Raw genomic sequence first — 15,856 nt, forward strand, 5'->3', positions numbered from 1 at the left:
AATGTCTGCTCTATCCAAAACTACAACCAGTTAATTGGAGCATTACCGCAAAAATGGAAGAGGCAAGTGGAAGAGGGAGAAAGTAAGGAACTTGTCTGTCGGCCCTGCATTAAAGACCTAAATTGGTTCAAGAGAATTGTGATCAATAAAAAAAGTATACCAGTTTCATTTAAGGACAAACACATATACAGCTGTGCCATACAGCTTGCAAAATAGTTGTGAAGAGATTTGATATACCGATTCCATGGCACATGATACACAATGACACTGGATTCAAAACCGTCCCAGCTCTGCAGATGTTGCTGCAAAGTGACAGAATCATTCGATAATTTGTTTTGGTGCTGTCCATATGTAGGTTGTTTTTAGTTACAGGTTCTGGAATGGCTGAAGAATTTAAACATTTACCTGGAGCTAACTCTGCAAATAGCACTGCTGGGTGATTTGAAAAGTCCTAGTCAAATCGATCAATAATACTCTTAGCAAAAATGTTCATCTTTAATTTACAATCTGTAGAAACTATGAAAACAGAAAGGTTCAGAAGTTTTGTGAAACATCACAGCACAGTTGAAACACATGGCAAATACAAATAAAACTGGATGGTCTTCAGAGATATATGGGAGGGGTTGAGGGTAGCTGAAGGATGGGACTAAAAACAAAAGATAACTAATGTAAAATATACTGTGTCTGCAAAATGTATATAGTATGTATAAGCTGCAAATAGAAGCCTAAGTGTTGTTGTCCATTAGTTTACTCCAATTAGGATAGGGGTGGTAGGATTAGGGGAAAAATAATTAATAAAAGTGTTAAACCCTAGGTTCTCCCACTGATATATATATTTTTTTACATTTGCAGACCTGTACAAACTCATTGGTCATGTGTGAGGAGTACAGACAATGTACAAAATAATTGGGCAGAGGTTGTGTTCCATTGTGTAATGGTCTGTTTCTTCTACAGTAAAATGTTTACAGTCCCTCACACAGAGGAAGAGAGGGCAGTAGAGCACATCTGCACCTCCTCCCAGCCTGAACAGCTGCCATTCCTCTGCCTTTTTTGGTCTGGAGCCACAGCTCTGTCCAGTAATGAAGATAATAGCACACCGTAAGTTAAAGAAAACATATCACAGTACAAGCAAGGCAGTAGGAAAGGTAGTAAGGTGTTTATTTTGCAGAGGGTGATGCTGTAATGAGGCTGAGACAAAACACCATCTCCCAAACACAAAGTGCAAAACAAATATAAAAATATGTTTAGAAACAAACTGAAGAGAGAAACTGGGTAGTAATGGGACATTGTAACCATCAATTGGAAATAAGGTAGTATTATTTCAATCCTGAATGATGCAAGAAGATATCGGTGGCATGATAAGAGTGATTGTACATGACAGACTAAGAGCAAATCTCTCAGACAGCTCTCCACAGCCCTGTGTGGAGACCCTCGGCAATCAGCTGCCTATTAATAAAATCCCACTTAGCTTTCTCTTCCCTCCCTCTGTGAGAGTGTTTGAGTATGTGTGGGTACGTGTGTATGCACGCATTCATCAAAGTCCACGGAAGACTAAAACAGCAGCAATTTCTCAATCGCGTCTCTCCCGAAGAGGATGTCGACTGTGAAATGTAGAGTTTTAGCTGAGCAGGGGAGCGGAAGAAAAATACAGTAAATCAGTCTGTGAGCAGAGGTTTTCCACCCAGGTCAAGTTAGGACCCAAGTCACCAGCACTGCATTAAATCTTGGAGTTCCCCTGACATAGCCTCCTAGACTAACAGTATCTACAACCTCCAGCAGTCAGTCCTCTACACCCGGGGTTTGGTGGCAAAGGTGAGGTAGCCTGTGTGCACTGCCATCTCCACGGGGGGCATAGTTGTCTTAGAGAACAGAGGTGTTGCTAGGGACTGGGGTGTCGGTGGGGATCTCCAGGGGCCGGTCAGTACCAAAGTCTGGTAGGGGGAGCATGATGGTGCGCACGCATGCACCTTCAGCAGAAACTCCAGAGTGCTGATCGCCTCGAAACCGTCATCAGCCAGCGCCTCATGTCTTCTGCACCTGCTCAATACATGGGGAGAAGGAGCACACACACGTCCCCCTGCAGAGGGAGAGAGAGAATGAGACAGGGGGATTACAGGATGGAGACAAAGGGTAAATAAGGGTAAAAAACAAAAACACACACTTACTTCTAGGCAATTTCTATGTAAACGTCCTGAGTTTGGTATATTCATCCCTAATGGAGAATCTTCTAGCTATGTTTAAGAGATTCAGAAAACAGGTTTAGAGACCAGAAACACTCAGCTCCTGACTTGGATTCCAATGTTGGAATTATATATATATATAATATATATATATATATATATATATTTAGATTTTTTTTTACATCCTTCCACAACAATGTAATCTCAGTTAAGTCTTGCATAATTGGTCAGCTGTTCGATTAAGTTCTGGGTCCACACGTATTAAGAGAAGAGATAAAGATGCTATAATGAGGAGCGGAAATGTAACGAGGAGCTCCACCCTCGCTCTTTGCAAGTTATGGGCCAGCCTATGGGCCGAATGTCCCCTCACAAAATTCTAAAGACGAGATACACCTGCGAAAAAAAGGGCCTTGTCCAAATAACCAGTGACGAAATACCCAAGCACCGGAACTATTGCTGCTTGTTATCTATCGGTGCCCATAGTATAAAGACAGATCTTATGATGGCGCCGACAGAGATGGTCACTTCGCGTTCTTAGGAAACTATGCAGTATTTCATTTTTTTTATGTATTATTTCTTACACTGTTACCCCAGGAAATCTTAAAACTTCATCGGGGTAGGGGCAGTATTTTGACGTCCGGATGAAAAGCGTGCCCGTAGTAAACTGCCTGCTACTCAGGCCCAGAAGGTAGGATATGCATATTATTAGTAGATTTGGATAGAAAACACTGAAGTTTCTAAAACTGTTTGAATGATGTCTGTGAGTATAACAGAACTCATATGGCAGGCAAAAGCCTGAGAAAAAATCCAACCAGGAAGTGTGGAAATCTGAGGTTTGTAGTTTTTAAAGTGATTGCCTATCTAATACACAGTGTCTGTGGGGTCATTTTGCACTTCCTAAGGCTTCCACTAGATGTCAAGTCTTTAGAACGTTGTTTCATGCTTATACTGTGAATGGGGAGAGAATAAGAGCATATGGAGTCAGATGACTGAGAAAATGACATGAGCTCAATCTCGGGCGCTCCCGTGAGAGGTGTGTTCCTTTTCATTTCTGAAGACAAAGGAATCGTCCGGTTGGAATATTATGGAAGATTTATGATAAAAACATCCTAAAGATTGATTCGATACATCGTTTGACCTGTTTCTATGAACTGTAATATAACTTTTTTGACTTTGTCTGAACTGCGCGAGCACAGTGCATTTGGATTACTCCACTGAACGCGCAAACAAAAAGGAGGTATTTGAACATAAACTTTATCAAACAAAACAAACATTTATTCTGGAACTGGGATTCCTGGGAGTGCATTCCAATGAAGAACAAAGGTAAGTGAATATTTATAATGTTATTTGTGACTTCTGTTGACTCCAAAATGACGGGTATCTGTATGGCTTGTTTTGACATCTGAGCGCTGTACTCAGATTATTGCAAAGTTTGCTTTCGCTGTAAAGCTTTTTTGAAATCTGACAGTGGTTGCATTAAGGAGAAGTGTCTATCTATAATTCTTTGAATAACCGTTGTATATTTTATCAACGTTTATGATGAGTATTTCTGTAAATTGATGTGCTCATTCACCAGAAGTTTTGGGAGGCAAAACATTTCTGAACATTACACACCAATGTAAAATGTTTTTTTTTGGATATAAATATAAACTTTATCGAGCAAAACATGCATGTATTGTGTAACATGAAGTCCTATGATTGCCATCTGATGAAGATCATCAAAAGGTTAGTGATTAATTTTAGCTGTATTTCTGGTTTTTGTGAGGCCTCTCCTTGCTTGGAAAATGGTTGTGTGGTTTTTCTTGTCTAGGCGCTGTCCTAACATAATCTAATGTTATGTTTTTGCCGTAAAGCCTTTTTGAAATCGGACAGTGTGGTTGGATTAACGAGAAGTGTATCTTTAAAATGGGATATAACAGTTGTATGTTTGAGAAATTTGAATTATGAGATTGTTGTTTTGAATTTGTCACCCTGCTATTTCACTGGCTGTTGGCGAGTGTGTCCCGCAGCGTCCCACCTACCTCAGAGAGGTTAAGTCTTATTACATACAGCCGGGAAGAACTATTGGATATAAGAGCAACGTCAACTTACCAACTTTACGACCAGGAATACAACTTTCCTGAAGCGGATCCTCTGTTTGGACCACCACCCAGGACAATGGATCGGATCCCAGTAGGCGACCCAAAACAATGGCGTCGCAGAAGGAGCGGTCTTCTGGTCAGGCTCCATAGACGGGCACATCGCTCACGAGTATACTACTCGCTAATGTCCAGTCTCTTGACAATAAGGTAGACGAAATTCGAGTCAGGTTTGCCTTCCAGAGAGACATTAGAGATACAGCCCCGTCGCGGACACCGATGTCTTGCTCCCAGACAAACTAAACAACTTCTTTGCTCGCTTTGAGGACAATACAGTGCAACTGACACGGCCCGCTACCAAAACGTGCAGGCTCTCCTTCACCGCAGTCAACGGGAGCAAAACATTTAAACGTGTTAAACCTCGCAAGGCTGCCAGCCCAGACGGCATCCCTAGCCGCGTCCTCAGAGAATGCGCAGACCAGCTGGCTGGTGTGTTTACGGACATATTCAATCAATCCCTATCCCAGTCTGCTGTTCCCACATGCTTCAAGAGGGCCACCATTGTTCCTGTTCCCAAGAAAGCTAAGGTAACTGAGCTAAACGACTATCGCCCCGTAGCACTCACTTCCGTCATCATGAAGTGCTTTGAGAGACTAGTCAAGGATCATATCACATTCACCCTACCTGACACCCTAGACCCACTCCAATTTGCTTACCGACCCAATAGGTCCACAGACGACGCAGTCACACTGCCCTAACCCATCTGGACAAGAGGAATACCTATGTAAGAATGCTGTTCATCGACTACAGCTCAGCATTTAACACCATAGCACCCTCCAAACTCGTCATTAAGCTCGAGACCCTGGGTCTCAACCCCTCCCTGTGCAACTGGGTCTTGGACTTCCTGACAGGCCGCCCCCAGGTGGTGAGGGTAGGAAACAACATCTCCACCCCGCTGACCCTCAACACTGGGGCCCCACAAGGGTGCGTTCTCAGCCCTCTCCTGTACTCCCTGTTCACCCATGACTGTGTGGCCATGCACGACTCCAACTCATTCATGAAGTTCAGACGACACTACAGTGGTAGGCTTGATTACCAACAACGATGAGACGGCCTACAGGGAGGAGGTGAGGGCCCTCGGAGTGTGGTGTCAGGAAAATAACCTCACACTCAACGTCAACAAAACAAAGGAGATGATTGTGGACTTCAGGAAACAGCAGAGGCAGCACCCCACTATCCACGGGACAGTAGTAGAGAAGGTGGAAAGTTAAGTTCCTCAGCGTACACATCACGGACAAACTGAAATTGTCCACCCACACAGACAGCGTATTGAAGAAGGCGCAACAGTGTAGCTATAGCACCTCTTCAACCTCAGGAGGCTGAAGAAATTTGGCTTGTCACCAAAAACACTCAAACATTTACAGATGCACAATCGAGAGCATCCTGTCGGGCTGTATCACCGCCTGGTACGGCAACTGCGCCGCCACAACCGTAAGGCTCTCCAGAGGGTAGTGAGGTCTGCACAACGCATCACTGGGGGCAAACTACCTGCCCTCCAGGACACCTACCCCACCCGATGTCACAGGAAGGCCAAAAAGATCATCAAGGACAACAACCACCTGAGCCACTGCCTGTTCACCCCACTATCATCCAGAAGGCGAGGTCAGTACAGGTTAGAGGTCGACCGATTGATCATTCACAGCAATCGGTAATTGGAATTTTTGGACACCAATTGTGGACATTGTACTCCACGATGAGCCTGCGTGGCAGGCTGACTACCTGTTACACGAGTGCAGCAAGGAGCCAAGGTAAGTTGCTAGCTAGCATTGAACTTATTTTATAAAAACAATCAAAACATAATCACTAGTTAACTACACATGGTTGATGATATTATTAGTTTATCTAGCTTGTCCTGCGTTGCATATAATCGATGTGGTGCCTGTTAATTTCTCATCGAATCACAGCCTCCTTCGCCAAACGGATGATGATTTAACAAGCGCATTCGCGAAAAAAAGCACTGTCGTGGCACCAATATGTACCTAACCATAAACATCAATGCCTTGCTTTAAAATCAATACACAAGTATATATTTTTAATCCTGCATATTTAGTTAATATTGCCTGCTAACATGAATCTCTTAACTAGGGAAATTGTGTCACTTCTCTTGCGTTCCGTGCAAGCAGTCAGGGTATATGTAGCAGTTTGGGCCGCCTGGCTCATTGCGAACTGTGTGAAGACCATTTATTCCTAACAAAGACCGTAATTAATTTGCCAGAATTGTACATAATTATGACATAACATTTAAGGTTGTACAATGTAACAGCAATATTTAGACTTAGGGATGCCACCCGTTAGATAAAATACAGATCGGTTCCGTATTTCACTGAAAGAATAAACGGATTTGACCATATTAATGACCTAAGGCTCGTATTTCTGTGTGTTATAATTAAGTCTATGATTTGATAGAGCAGTCTAACTTAATGGTGGTAGGCAGCAGCAGGCTCGTAAGCATTCATTCAAACAGCACTTTCGTGCGTTTGCCAGCAGCTCTTCGCTCTGCTTCAAGCATTGAGCTGTTTATGACTTCAAGCCTATCAACTCCCAAGATTAGGCTGGTGTAACCGATTTGAAATGGCTAGCTAGTTAGCGGGGTGCGTTTCAATCGGTGATGTCACTCGCTCTGAGACCTTGAAGTAGTTGTTCCCCTTGCTCGGCAAGGGCCACGGCTTTTGTGGAGTGCATGCAGATGCACTCACACCTGCCTGCTGCCATTCCTGAGAAAGCTCTGTACTGGTGGTGCCCCGATCCCGCAGCTGAATCAACTTTAGGAGACGGTCCTGGCGCTTGCTGGACTTCCTGGGGCGTCCTGAAGCCATCTTCACAACAATTGAACCGCTCTCCCTGAAGTTCTTGATGATCCAATAAATGGTTGATTTAGGTGCAATCTTACTGGCAGCAATATCCTTGCCTGTGAAGCCCTTTTTGTGCAAAGCAATGACGGCACGTGTTTCCTTGCAGGTAACCATGGTTGACAGAGGAATAACAATGATTCCAAGCACCACCCTCCTTTTGAAGCTTCCAGTCTGTTATTCGAACTCAATCAGCATGACCGAGTGATCTCCTGCCTTGTCCTCGTCAACACTCACACCTGTGTTAACGAGAAAATCACTGACATGTCAGCTGGTCCTTTTGTGGCAGGGCTGAAATGCAGTGGAAATGTTTTTGGGGGATTCAGTTCATTTGCATGGCAGAGGGAGTTTGCAATTAATTGCAATTCATCTGCTCACTCTTCATAACATTATTGTGTATATGCAAATTGCCATCATACAAACTGAGGCAGCAGACTTTGAGACAAATATTAATTTCACATTCTCAAAACTTTTGGCCACGACTGTATATGCGGGACTCTATACCATCTACGGCATCTTGCCTATGCCGTTCGGCCATCGCTCATCCATATATTTATATGTACGTATTCATTCCTTTACACTTGTGTGTATAAGGTAGTTGTGAAATTGTTAGATATTACTGCACGGACGGAACTAGAAGCACAAGCATTTCGCTACACTCGCATTAACATCTGCTAACAATGTGTATGTTACCAATAAAATTTGAATTTATTTGATCTACGGTACCATTTGGGTCATTCCACGAAGAAAAGAGTTCCATCTTTGATATTTCAAGTTCAATGTTGTGCACCAATATTGAATTTTAATTATTAAAAGCCTGTTATATTAAATTAAGTGCTCTTTAATATAGACCACATGGAGAATTCAATAAATCAGATTTTTTAATTTTTATATAGGCTTGCTAAAGTGCTACAATTCAGCATTTTGACATGTCCCTCTGTCAATCTTGTGTTACCTCTAGGAAGATTAACCGACTTAAACCCAACATTTCTCCAAGTTTCTCCATTATTGTAAAGCCCTAGTTATTTTGTTGCTTTGACAGTCATTTCTGAAGATTTTTTATTTCATGTGATTAGTGACTTATTTACATCTTTCCCTCAACTGAACTCGTTTTAATATGGTGAAACTTGTTTTTTTCCCCAGAAGAAACATTGAACATCTAACAGTCAAATAGAGTAAAAGCAGGTGAAAACGGTTCTACTCTTTTTGGCCATTTTCTAGTGTTTTGTGGTAGAAAACTGAGCAGGTCGAGTATAACAGTTTAGCCTGGAAAGGCAGTGTAGGCCCATCTAAATCTTTTCTTTGTATTGGCCAGTCTGAGATATGGCTTTTTCTTTGCAACTCTGCCTAGAAGGCCAGCATCCCGGAGTCGCCTCTTCACTGTTGACGTTGAGACTGGTGTTTTGCGGGTACTATTTAATGAAGCTGCCAATTAGACTTGATGCGTCTGTTTCTCAAACTAGACACTCTAATGTACTTGTCCTCTTGCTCAGTTGTGCACCGGGGCCTCCCACTCTTTCTATTTTGGTTAAAGCCAGTTTGAAGTGTTCTGTAAAGGGAGTAGTACACGGCAATTTCTCACATGGAATAGCCTTCATTTCTCAGAACAAGAATAGACTGACGAGTTTCAGAAGACAGTTCCTTTGTTTCTGGCCCTTTTGAGCCTGTAATCAAACCCACAAATGCTGATGCTCCAGATACTCAACTACTAGTCTAAAGAAGGCCAGTTTTATTGCTTCTTTAAAAATCAGCACAACCGTTTTCAGCTGTGCTAACATAATTGCAAAAGGGTTTACTAAATTATCAATTTGCCTTTTAAAATTATAAACTTGGATTAGCTAACACAATGTGCCACTGGAACATAGGAGTGATGGTTGCTGTTAATGGGCCTCTGAATGCCTATGTAGATATTCCATTAAAAAAAAGCTGTTTCCAGCAACAATAGTCATTTACAACATTAACAATGTCTACACTGTATTTCTTATCAATTTTAAAATTGACAATTTCTTTGGCTTTTCCTTTCAAAAACAAGGACATTTCTAAGTAACCCCAAACTTTTGAACGGTAGTGTTTCTATAATTCTCATTGAAAGCAGGTCTTAGAAGTGATAGTGTAAAAAAAAGAAGACAAAAAAGGTCCATCTTCAAAACAGATGAAAGTACAAACATTTTGGTTATGGAAAATATATTTCACAGCACTTTAGACGGTACAATGATTCTCTACACTATACTTGCTGGTTGTCACATACTCAAATTAAGTGAACTATTAGAATTTTAGCAACCAGGAAATGGCGGCGCAATTTCTGAAAAGTGCATCTTTAATAGGCACTTAATATTTTTTTTTAAATTTAACCTCGAGATGGGAAAGCGTGTTTATGGAATTGAACATGTGCTCTTATGAAATAATGTTAAAATTAGGTGAAATAAATTTATATTTTTTAAGGCACCAAATTGATGTAATGACCCATTTGTTTACATAAACTCTTGTGTGCAGACTAACAAGATATTGACCCAATCATAAACATTTCATTGTTCTTGTGTGTTATGTTGAACAGAACAGCAAGTCAATCATTTTAAAATGCTAATGATATAACATCAGTGTTTAGTAACAGAAGAACACATTGCAATTTTTCACTGGTTGCTCAAGAAGCATTGTAATTGCTATGATGATGACCCTTGTTGACCCGTGGTTGATTGAGAGAAGCAGAAGAGGTGGAGCTAGTGAAGATCAGGCTGTCAACAACACTGATCCAGGGAGTGTGTGAAAGCTATTGTTCAAGGTATTTGACAACTAACTAGTCAAAATATATCTGGGGCCAGGCAGCCATGCATACTGACAATGCAGAGAGAGGTCAGTAACACAAACACGGTTGGGCCAATTGTCTCATCTTCAAGTAGGGACATTGTGTGTGTGTGTGTGTGTGTGTGTGTGTGTGCGCGTGTTGTGTGGCCAGGTCTAAAATCAGGTTAAGAGGGTTGTGTAGGGACACAGATGGAGTAAAAGGGGTTGGAGCAGAACAAGTGCAGTGGGGGAGAGAGAGAGGGACAGGTCTGCCACTCATGAGCAGTAGTGTAAAGTACTTAAGTAAAAAAAACGTTTTTGGGGGGGGGGGGGGTAATCTGTACTTTACAATTTATTTTTGACTACTTTTACTTCACTACATATTGTACTTTTTAACTCTACATTTTCATTGACACCAAAAATAACTCGTTACAATTTGAATGCTTAGCAGGACAGGAAAAATAGTCCAATTCACACACCTGGTCATCCCTCCTGCCTCTGATCTGGCGGACTCACTAAACCGACATGCTTTGTTTGTAAATGATGAAGTGTGAACACATCTTTCAGTAAATGTAAAAAACGGTACTATCTGGTTTGCTTAATAAGGAATTCGAAATGTTTTATACTTCAGTACATTTTGGCAATTCTATTTACTTTTGATACTTAAGCATATTTTAAACCAAATACTTTTAGACTTTTATTCAAGTAGAATTTTACTGGGTGACTTTTACTTGAGTCATTTTCTACTAAGGTATCTTTACTTTTACTCAAGTATGACAGTTGGGTACTTTTTCCACCACTGCTCATGAGTTTAGTTTACCAGGATCACAGCAGATCCACTTAACCCAGGATCACCTCCTCCTCTGGCCAAAACCTGGACGTGCAACACTCAGGCTCCAGGGAGAAGAATGTGTGTGTGTTTCTATGGTGACAAAGAATCAGTGACAGGACCAGTATTGAACTTCACAGAACTGAAAGAGCCGAGGCAGAACGTGTGTACAAATACATGAGTAGAATCAAACGCACAAGACTATGCATGCGTTTCCACTGAGATAATGCATCCAGAGAAATCCTACGCACATCATTAACTAACATCCAAGAATGTGTGCACACTGCAAAGAATCTCCCTCTACTAAATACAAGCCGCACAGCAGGGGATGAGAGCAGCTTGCCAAGATATCTTCATTAACCTGGAGAGACTGAGTAAAGCATGCAGCCTAAATCACACACCTATTACAGAAGCCCAGGTCTCACTGTGAGGAGACTTGATTGTAGATTTAACAGTGTAGGAACAGTGGTGGCTTTTTAGCCTTACAAGTCCAACAAGCAACACAAGCAGACATGTACTGGTAAGTGCCAAACCCACACCAAAGTAGAAGAAAAGTAAAATACTAGACAAGCACTCACACAAAAAACAATGTCTAATCTTGGAAATGGGGGGGGGGGGGGAATTGGTCTGTGCCAGGATACAGAGTCTTCGGAGCACAGCTTCTCTAAATAAAAAGGGGCAGGCCACTGGCCAATTTTTTTAAAGAATTACAGTGAGAAAAAAAAAAGAAATTCTCCACATTCTGCCCCTTACCCTGGTTCTCAGATAGCATGACCAAATTTAAAGCAGGGAAAGGAAAACACACTTATTATTAATGGTTATACAAGCTCTGTGCAGGAGCATGTGAAGCTCACAGGGGCAGTATAATTGACTGGTCAACTGCTGGATACCCTCGGCTGAAGCACAGAGACACAGCTCCATAGTGTTCAGTCCTCTAGAGGAGTGAACGAGAGCGAGATGGGAAAAGGGGGATACCTAGTCAGTTATACAACTGAATGCATTCAACTGAAATGTGTCTTCCGCATTTAACCCAACCCTTTTGAATGAAAGAGGTGCGGGGGGCTGCCTTAATCGACATCAACGGCACCCGGGGAACAATGGGTTAACTGCCTTTGCTCATCGGCAGAATGACATATTCTTACCTTGTCAGCGCGGGGATTCGATCCAGCAACCTTTCGGTTACAGGCTCAACGCTCCTACCCGTCAGGCTACTGGCGGGACTCAAGTCTATAAGACTGGAACAGAGGGAAATAAATTGTGCCTTGCCTAAAGGAGACTCATGCAACCTCTCCCTACAGCACATAACCCTGTATGGTCATGGGACTGATTCTATATCCAGATATCTGGCTGTGTGCGCGCGTGTGTGTGTGTGTAAGGGGGAGTCGGATAGCTAAAGAGGAATATGCAGAAGTGAAACCATAAAAGGGAGGAGTGAAACATCTACCGCGGGAGAAAATGTAGGAAAGGGTGCTGGAGTCTTTGCATTGCTGCTAGTCCATGTGCCACATTCCATTTCTTATGGAGGCTTCCGTTTAATAAGATTATCAGTTTATGGGCCTCAGGATTATAAAAATCACCTCAATCTTTTACAAAGCAGTTTATAAACCAGTGATCCAAAGTAAGTAACTGTACTAGGCTAGGGTTATGTGAATAATAGCCCTGATGTATTCTACCCATGTCCCACCTTTAGCCCACGAACACACGCTCGCACAGAGACTGACCACCCAACTAAGCCACCAACTTGTCCAGGCTTGCCCCCACTGCACCAGGGGCCCTGGTCTCCACGGAGAACACTGCATGCTCTTTAATCAGGTCACTTTATTCTGCGTCCGTGTGACAAGGAAGAAACAAACAGGGAGGAACACATGCGAGCCAAGGACACATTTAATAACCGCTCTGCTGATCCAGATCAATACCCAATATGGAAGAGTGCACTGCACTGCCAGGGAACAAAGGCTTGCTGGGATTTCAGAGTGGACAGGCCAAAGTCATGTTATTGGGACCAAGTTTTTGGATTTCGCCACACACACCCTCGTGTCTTACCCTGCCTCTTCATGGCAATCTTGGCATGTTGGACAGCCTCCCAGGGAGAGGGGATGCCACCCTCCATGCAGATGTCCTGGTTACGGACGGTAGCCTACGCTCCCTGAACTCCTCCGCCACCTTCTCAGCATGCTGCTGGTGGAACCCGTGTGCAGGTGGCCCGTGGGCGCAGGATGGCGTGGGACAGAGACCTGCTGCCCGTACCTACAACCACAACAAAACAAACAGGGAATGGGTTAAGAGGGTATGCGACTAGTGGCAATGGTAGTGTCATAGATGGCTGGCGTTTTCACAACGGGAAAAATGTCAAAAACAGATCAATACCATTTTCATGTCATATTCCATCAACGTGTCTGATGTACAGTACATGTTAGAGAGTTTGTGTAGTTGTGCAAACATAAAAATAGTAATCAAATATTGGACTGTACATCATACTATATGACCACAACAATACTTTGTTGTCTGATTGCATCTGAAGCGATCTTGTGACACGTGGTTAGTGCAGGGGGACATGGTGATGGGCTACAGTGACCCTTTCTCCTCCCCCTCCTCACATTGCATCACTGCTGCTTTTGTTCTCATGGCAACAATGGGTGCAATGTTTACCCCAGAGCGGGACATTGACTTGCTAAACGCAGGGGCACAGACAAGTGCCTGGTAACTACTTACTGCATGTAATCTGATGCTGTGTGTGGGTAGTGTTACTGCATGGTAAACCATTTCCCAGGCTTTGTAGTTTACTCCCCAATTTCATTCACAACTCTGCTCAAGTGTGTGTGATGTTCTACTATGACAATCCTTAAGCAATATGGGGATAGCTTCAAACCGCAAGTATCCAAAACATCCAGTCACCTTCCATGGTAATATCAAGCAAGAACATTCCCTCAGGGTACACGTGAAGGCCTAAGCATGGAGTGCACGGAGGAGACATTACTTACATATTCCACTGTAAAAAAATATTAATTTTTAAATAGCATATTTTATCAAACACACACCGGTCAAAAGTTTTAGGACACCTAATCATTCAAGAGTTACTTTCTTTTTATATCCCAGGACAAATGAGTTAGCTAGCTAAATTGCCATGAATGTTTAATGCTTTTCGACCGCGCTCCCAGTCTAGTCAGCATGTAATCCTGGCAGCAGGATGGAGCCTGGTCAGCGGGCAGCAAAGAGGGAAGAAATTAAACATGAGAAAAAGCAGAATATAACAGGAGACCTTGTGCTTGCGCTAGCCTGCTGAACTTCAGTGCAATCTAGCCGCAAGGTGACTCTAGTGACTGAATTCTCCCTACAACACATGGTGCACTCAGAACAGCCAATTGATAATCACCTATCATTGCCTGTTTATATTGGTCACTCCCAAAGTCACTCAAGACAAAATAAGTCACCCCTGATATTAGTAAGTGCTTATCGGCAGATGGCTCACTGCAACACTGCAGGACATGTTGCGGCTCTCCATTATGCCAGGGAGGGCGAGTGGGAGCTGATCAAACCGTTTGTTCATCGATACGCCGTCTTGAGTCGGCACACACGGTTACCGATGTTCCATCAATATCCTGCCCGACTGGGAAGGAACAGAACAGCAGTAAAGCATGATAAAGCACTGCAGCAAGAGCAGCCGTCTGCCTCCAGACACTCCTAGCCAGGCACGTACACATGGCCAAGGCTGCATCAGCCATCCACTAACCACCCACACACAATCACTTTACTTCTGAAATGAATTCAATCGGTGGACACTCCTTACTGGGGGAGATTTCTAGATGGTACTACTGTGGTGTTCCATCTCACGTCTAGTTCAGGTCATTCTCATAACTGACCACTTAACTGAATTTGTCAAGAGAGAAAGTTGAAGTACAATTTGACACCTGTGGGCACTCCAAGTCTAAGAAATGGGATGTAAAACTCCACACGGTGTGTCCCAGTGAAAACAGCATCAACGGCTTTCTTCAAAGGTAGATAATCATGACAACTTGACATGCGTCATCACAGGTCTTCCCTGTGGCTCAGTTGGTAGAGCATGGTGTTTGCAACACCAGCATGGTGTGCGCAACGCCAGGGTTGTGGGTTCGATTCCCACGGGGGGAGGGACAACAACAACAAAAAAGTATGAAATGTATGCATTCACTACTGTAAGTCGCTCTGGATAAGAGCATCTGCTAAATGACTAAAATGTAAAAGCCAAGTGTGATCTTGTCCCCTCCACTTAGCTCTTGAGTGAGAGCTTTCACTAACTGGCCACTCTGTTACAAGAATCATTGGTGTCACATTTAGCCTTTTGTTGTTGAGTGCGTGTTTCCCACTAGTCTATGACACATTCCTCCTCCAGGTCTTCTCTCTGTGACCCTCTCCTACAGGGACACGAAACATGCAATCCATACTGTATGCGTGTGTCGTATGCTAAGTAGTTATTCTGTGAAAACGGTGACGTTTGGGAAAGTTTCAAATTATTCATGTCCTCAGATAAAGTAGCTTACACAAAGTTGGAAATCAGCAGGTTTTGTCCCTCTCACCGGATTCACAGACAGAGCCAGGCTTGAGCTCCAGCATCATGGTAATGTTAGCAATGTCTGTTGTGTAGAGTATCTGGGTGCGGTGGGGCAGGTTGAGGGTCCACAGCTCAGGGGTGGGGTGCAGCACATAGACCAGGTGACCATTGTGCCAAAGCGCTGGCCTATCAGGTCCTTGGAGTGGCAAATGACTCCATGCATGTCTGTTTGGGAACCCTGCTACACCTTGACTGGCATCACTGAGTCATGACCAAGGAAGATAATGGCAACATCACCCTCCTGGATAAACTCTGAATACTCATATCTTCTATTACAGGGTCTACAAGGGGGAACCAAGGTAAAGAGTTCCAGATGTTATCACCACAAAAGACCATCAAAAAGAGCGTAAACTAGTGAACAGTTCCCCCATGACAAACATAACACTTTTCACAAATGCATAAAAATACAAGTTTGCGAAATGTATTGGGCGACATAGCTGTGTTTAGCTAAAATCAGTTCTGCCTCCTGAAGTTAGGTGGTCCGAACATCA

At 43.1% G+C, this 15,856-nt stretch overlaps 1 protein-coding gene across 1 annotated transcript; it reads right to left on the bottom strand.

The window, feature by feature from the left end:
- Nucleotides 1-1,134: 1,134 nt before the first annotated feature.
- Nucleotides 1,135-15,681, bottom strand: LOC106586281 (tRNA (adenine(58)-N(1))-methyltransferase catalytic subunit TRMT61A; the record flags this gene model as incomplete). The annotated part of the gene is given in 10 exon segments (XM_014173443.3): nucleotides 1,135-1,863; nucleotides 1,865-1,961; nucleotides 1,964-2,025; nucleotides 2,027-2,077; nucleotides 12,808-12,913; nucleotides 12,916-12,966; nucleotides 12,969-12,992; nucleotides 12,995-13,024; nucleotides 15,331-15,465; nucleotides 15,468-15,681. Coding segments are annotated over 10 exon segments (846 nt in total), but the record flags the coding sequence as incomplete, so codon positions are not given.
- Between the last annotated feature and the right edge of the window lie 175 nt (nucleotides 15,682-15,856).

The sequence above is a fragment of the Salmo salar genome, chromosome 01, assembly GCF_965601325.2.
Source record: "Salmo salar chromosome 01, fSalSal1, whole genome shotgun sequence".
In the NCBI taxonomy this organism is placed as follows: domain Eukaryota; kingdom Metazoa; phylum Chordata; class Actinopteri; order Salmoniformes; family Salmonidae; genus Salmo; species Salmo salar.